Source organism: Fundulus heteroclitus, chromosome 12 (assembly GCF_011125445.2).
Source record: "Fundulus heteroclitus isolate FHET01 chromosome 12, MU-UCD_Fhet_4.1, whole genome shotgun sequence".
Classification (NCBI taxonomy): domain Eukaryota; kingdom Metazoa; phylum Chordata; class Actinopteri; order Cyprinodontiformes; family Fundulidae; genus Fundulus; species Fundulus heteroclitus.
Genome location: NC_046372.1, coordinates 19,769,907 through 19,776,282, shown reverse-complemented (window position 1 = coordinate 19,776,282; position 6,376 = coordinate 19,769,907). Strand labels below are relative to the sequence as shown.

The 6,376-nt window shown below is 43.5% G+C and overlaps 1 protein-coding gene across 1 annotated transcript in view; it reads left to right on the top strand.

Moving 5' to 3' along the window:
* Positions 1–215: 215 nt before the first annotated feature.
* Positions 216–6,376, top strand: part of LOC105917127 (formin-binding protein 1) — a 31,588-nt gene continuing 25,427 nt past the window's right edge. Inside the window, exons 1-3 of the mRNA XM_036144222.1 lie at positions 216–500; positions 3,194–3,309; positions 3,393–3,443. Of these exons, the coding sequence (XP_036000115.1) occupies positions 471–500; positions 3,194–3,309; positions 3,393–3,443 (197 nt within the window). The 5' untranslated portion in view covers positions 216–470. The remainder of the gene's footprint in view (positions 501–3,193; positions 3,310–3,392; positions 3,444–6,376) is intronic.

The following is a 6,376-nucleotide window of genomic DNA, read 5'->3' as shown; positions in this document are numbered from 1 at the left end:
CCAGCAGCCTGATGCGTCTGAGGGTTTCTGAGCAGTTTAATTATAAATTCCAGGTGACGGGGCCGTTTCACGCCTGGTTTCTCTGCAAAACCCCACAGAGCTCGGCTGTGAAATATATCCACATAAATAAACTCTTGCAGTAAATCTGTTTTAAAGCCGTGGAAATCCCACGTGGTGGTGCGTCGCAGCGGTGATGTCACTGCGCATGTGCCGTGGTGATTGCTTCACACACACACACACACACCCCGAGCCTCAGCATCCCCTCCGTGACGACAAAGAGGTGATGCTCGCTGCGTGACCGTGTCTCCTCCCGGTGCTGCTCGGTGAGACGGGATCCACGGACAGGCGGACGGGGTTCGGTTCCGTCCCGGAGGATGCGCAGCGCGCACGTCGGCAGCAGCAGCAACAGCAGCAGCAGGTCGCGCTGATCGAGGTTCGGTACCGTCAAGACGGAGCAGCAGAACGGAACCATGAGCTGCAACTGGGGCACCGAGCTGTGGGTAAGTTCTCACCTGGACGGTACCGGACGGCCGGCGGCGCGCCGCGGCCCTCCTGCCTCTGTGCGCCTTAGCAACACGGCGGTGACGACAGCGTCTGGCTCTGCGGCGTCATGGAGGACGCAGAGCTGCTGCAGAGGTTCGCCGAGGACCCGAGCTGGACCGGGGGGGTTCGGTCCATTCACCGGGCAGCGCTTCTCGGTGAGCAGCGTCCGAGTACCGGACCGGAACAAAAGAAGAGCAGCAGAAAGCACCTTTTAATCCCGCTGCACCGCCGGGTCCAGATGAGCCTCAGACTGGTTCTGATTGGGAACCTGAACAATGCAGCTGCAGGCGGCCTGCAAGGCGAACCCAGGGCAGACTGGACCATCCCTCCAGAACCGCCACCTGGGTCAGGACCGAGCTGAACACCTGCATGACGCTCAGCCATCAGTGTTCTCTGCCTCTCAGGCTGATTTTAGGCATTTTACCAGCCTGGCTGTGAGGTTCTGATGGTTCTACGCCTTTAAGCCAGAACCCGCCCCCTCCTGCACTGCCTTTACCCTTCATGTTCTCTAGAAATACTCTGCAGTTTGGGTAGGAAGTTTCCCTCCAGGTGGAAAGTAGTAATCTGAGCTGCTACCGTCCCTGTAGTTCTGGAGAACCGTAGCTCTGGAGAACCGTCCTGTAGTTCTGGAGAACCGTCCCTGTAGTTCTGGAGAACCGTCCCTTTAGTTCTGGAGAACCGTCCCTGTAGCTCTGAAGAACCGTCCTGTAGCTCTGGAGAACCGTCCCTGTGGTTCTGGAGAACCGTCCCTGTAGCTCTGGAGAACCGTCCCTGTGGTTCTGGAGAACCGTCCTGTGGCTCTGAAGAACCGTCCCTGTGGTTCTGGAGAACCGTCCCTGTAGATCTGGAGAACCATCCCTGTAGCTCTGAAGAACCGTCCCTTTAGATCTGGAGAACCGTCCCTGTGGTTCTGGAGAACCGTCCTGTAGCTCTGAAGAACCGTCCCTGTGGTTCTGGAGAACCGTCCCTGTAGCTCTGGAGAACCGTCCCTGTAGATCTGGAGAACCATCCCTGTAGCTCTGAAGAACCGTCCCTTTAGATCTGGAGAACCGTCCTGTAGCTCTGGAGAACCGTCCCTGTAGCTCTGGAGAACCGTCCTGTAGCTCTGAAGAACCGTCCCTGTGGTTCTGGAGAACCGTCCCTGTAGATCTGGAGAACCGTCCCTGTAGATCTGGAGAACCATCCCTGTAGCTCTGAAGAACCGTCCCTTTAGATCTGGAGAACCGTCCCTGTGGTTCTGGAGAACCATCCCTGTAGCTCTGAAGAACCGTCCCTTTAGATCTGGAGAACCATCCCTGTAGCTCTGAAGAACCGTCCCTTTAGATCTGGAGAACCGTCCTGTAGCTCTGGAGAACCGTCCCTGTAGCTCTGGAGAACCGTCCTGTAGATCTGGAGAACCGTCCTGTAGCTCTGAAGAACCGTCCCTGTGGTTCTGGAGAACCGTCCCTGTAGCTCTGAAGAACCGTCCCTTTAGATCTGGAGAACCGTCCGTCAGTCCAGACTAGGGCTGATCGATTTTGTAAAATAATCTAATTGCGATTTTTTTTTTCTTAATATTGTGATTTAATGCGATTTTTTTTTTTCCCCCCCAGTTTAATTTATCATGTCTTTTTAAACATATACAAACAACAAATCATTTTGTTTCCTTGCCGTGCAGATTAGTTGCTAAAAGACCCACAGCATCTAAACTCAGAGCAAAAATTATTGCGTTCTGCCTACAATATATTTCAATCAAAATTGCAATTTTGACTTTTCTCTGCATTAGCCACAAGCAACAAACATGGCCTCTAAATAAAGATGTTTCTAAACAAGGACTATTTTAAACAAGAACTTTTAATGTTTCTATTAATCAGAATATTATTCAAGAGAACAGCTTTTAATTTATTTGGACATCAATCCTTGTTGAACATAAAGTCCAACCAACAAGCAAGTCTATGTATTAAACTGATTGACCAGAACTTAATGCTATGTATGATTATATAAACTCTAAAACAAGTAATAAAATTAGATTATCTCACTGCTGCAACTGTCTTTCCTTCCATGTGGAGGCAAACCCACTTTATACATTTTACCAACACCTAATGGACGTTTCTAATTCCCTAATTGTTACATAGCCAAAAATTGCAGACTTTGCCATTTGGAAATTGCGTTTTTTTAAATTGCGATTATATGGAAAATGTGATTAATTGTTCAGCCCTAGTCCAGACGCCGTCCACGGTTCTCCCACGGTGTGCCCTCCTGGAGCCAAAGTTCCCACAACCTGCATGACGAACCTGAAGGTTCCCACATTCCAGTTCAGCGGTTCTTGTGAAGGATCTAAATGTCTTCTTTAGCATAAGAGACTCAGAACCTTGGCTTTCTTCCAGTTCTCCGTCAGAACCCGGCTGTGAGAACCTCTGAGCCGTCAGTCAGAACTTTACTGATCTTTAATGAAACTGTTGCTGGGGTCTTTGAAGGCAACAAATCTCTCATTACTTTCAGCTCTCTAAAAACATCTGGACAGTTTTACTGTAAATTATGTTTAATTTAAATTTAAAGCTGGAACATGGAGATGTGCCATCAGCCAGCAGCACTGAACCAGAACCTTTGAGCGGGAACCTCCAGTGAAATCTGACGGTTTTGTCGTTTTTTTTTTTTTTTTTTTTTTCAGGATCAATTTGATAATCTGGAAAAACATACGGGCTGGGGGATCGACTTCCTGGAGAGATACACCAAGTTTGTGAAAGAGCGAGCTGACATCGAGCTGAGCTACGCCAAGCAGATCAGGTAGGTTTGTGCGGCTGATCACCTGCATGTCCTGCGCACCTGTCCGTCTGAAACAGTCTGTGGTTCTGTCTGTCGTTCTGCAGGAGCCTGTCTAAGAAGTACCACCCAAAGCGAAGCAGAGAGGATGAGAGCAGGTCAGTGTTTTAACGGTCATGCAGTCTCACCTGAGCCTGATCTGACTCCGCCCACTTTCTCTGCTCACCTGTGCTGAGCGTATGACTCTGTAAGCTAGAGTAAACCACTGAGCTATATTATACACTGGAGTGCTAATCGCCCGCTGTTAGAACGAGTCGCTTTGAAGCCACCGGCCGCCATATTGATACTCCCTATTTCCCCCCAGTAACTAGGGAATATGTGCGCTACAGCATCGAATAACGAGGATTTTCTCATGTTCGGGGGGGGGGCTTAAAACTTTTAAAATGTCAAAAGCCATATACTTTTATGTTATGTTCTAAAACTATCAAGTACTGAGAAAGCCATGTGCTGAAATATTTAGCATTTTATTTATATATATATATATATATATATATATATATATATATATATATATATATATATATATATATATATAGATATATATATATATATATATATATATTTAAATGAACATTTATAAATATATGAATAACAATATACAAAAACATATATTTACGTATATGTATACATATATACATATACACATACTTATATATACATATATATATATATAATATGAATAACATAAAATATTTCAGCGCCTAATTTCCTAGTAGTTGATAGTGTTAGTACATCCACTGACTGTAGAATTACCTATGAAACATTTTCACACAGCCAGAAAACTGCTTGTTGTTGCAACTAAATCCTATGGTATTCTGTGAGAGTAGGGAGTAGCAAGATGGCGGCCAGTGACTTCAGTTTTACGGCAAAATCAGCACTCCAGTGTATAATATAGCTCAGTGTGTAAATCAGGGATAAACGAGGAGTCCGTGGATCACAGCTTCAGCTGCAGAACTCGGCTCTTCACAGGAGGAAAACCAGCTGAGGCGAGTCAACTATGGAAACAATATTCTGCCATAATAAAACTTGATGTAGTTTTTCCTCTTTGAATTTTTGTGTTTTGATATAAATTAACAAAATGGTGGAATAACGGACAAAGTGCCGGGCGAGGACCTAAATGGTCGATGCAAAGCACCTCATGAATGTGTCTTTACAGGAGCCAGCTGATTATTGTTATTTCATTGATACCGATGGCAACTATGCAGAAAAGAGCAAAAAAACTGTGAAAACCATCCCACAAAGGCGTTTATTAAATGTGCGACTCAGAGGAAAAAGATCAGGGCCGTGTTCACCAAGAATCCTTAGAATAAAAGCAGCTCTTAGTGACGTTGTGTTAAGGAAAATCTCAGATTTTTACCTCAGTGAAATAAAAGTTCTTCTCAAAGCCTCTCAGGCCTTCAGAGTGGAAAAGAGTAGAAAGTTGAACGTTTAGAGCCTCAGAGAGTCTGAAGCAGGAAGATGGTGGAAACAGAGCGAGCTGATTGGCTGGAAACAGAGAGAGCTGATTGGCTGGAAACAGAGAGAGCTGATTGGCTTGAAACAGAGAGAGCTGATTGGCTGATCCTCCACCTGTACAGTGGAGGAAATAAGCTCAGAAACTCCTTTAACAACCAGACAATTATTATTATGTAGATAAGATAAACTTCATTGTCCCGATGGGTTAAAGGTGCGGCTCTAGTAACGTCATTTTATTGAGGATAAATAGGAATAACAATCATGACTAAAAAACAGAGAGATTTACAAAGAATATATATAAAAGGTGATGCAATATTTCTGTATAGTTCATGATGATGTCAGCATCAGAGCGTAAACGGTGGTCTAGAAGGTTGCTGGTGTGATTCCGGCTGACGGAGGCCCTGCTGCTCTCGCTTTCTCCACCTTTTCCTCCATTTTCTGTCTTTTTACCAAATCCAAATTTTTACCAAACTGCCTCTCTTGGAGGTACGGAGGTCTAAGAGGAAGTTCAGGGGGCCGGGGGGGCTTTTTCTATTGTTGGTCCTCAATTATAGAATAACGGCCCCTACACAGAAGAGCGGCTCCTTCCCGGTTCACCTTTAAAACTCCCCTTAAAACCCACTATTATTCTTTGGCTTTTACCACTAGCAAGACTTTTTTTATTGGTTTTATTGTTTCTTTTAAGCTTTTTCATGCATTATCTTTTTTTTTTTTTTTTTTAATGGATATGTTTTAGCTTGTAACAACGTACAGCACTTTGTTTCAGCTGTTGACTGCTTTTAAGCGCTTTATTAATAAAGATGGTATGGTAAATCCAACTGCTTTATACCAGCAGGTGATGCCAGTAAAATGCTGACAGGTGAGAGAGCATTAATATCAGACAGATGAAGCAGTAAATTGACCAGGATGGAGAGGAATAATCATATTAATGATAATAATAGCTTTATTTATTTATTTATTTTATACTTTTTTATCGAGTATCAGTGATACATTATATAATTTCAATTACAGGAGACATGATACAGAACTCATATTTATATTTTAACCCCCCCATCCCAAGAACATTTGACACCAATCCAGCAAGAGTAGATAATTGAAGGTAATACAAAAATAGACAAGAGCAATAAAAATAGTATAGTATATAAAGGAAAAAAAAAGAAAAAAAAATATATATAAAATATATATTTAAAAAGGCTGTGCACCTCACAAAACATGGTACACATGGGTTTAAAATAGCTTTATTTATAAAGCCCTTTCAGTCAAAGTGCTGCACAAGCAGGTAAAACAGACATTAAAGACTAGAAAATAAATAGATAAAATAAAAAAGTAACAGGATAAAAAGTTAGAATAATTAAATACATCTCACAATACATAACCAAGGGAAAATAAGTGGGTCTTAATGTCACGTTCCAAAGCTCAGGTGCCCGAAATGAAAAAAGCTCGCTCACCAGCAGACCTTTTCCTGCCCAGAAGAGCAGTTCCCTGGGAACGGAGAGCACGAGAAGGTCCCTATATGTTGATAAGATCATTAATAAGATAATTTTTTTTTTTTTTTTTGGTATTCTTTTGATCCATT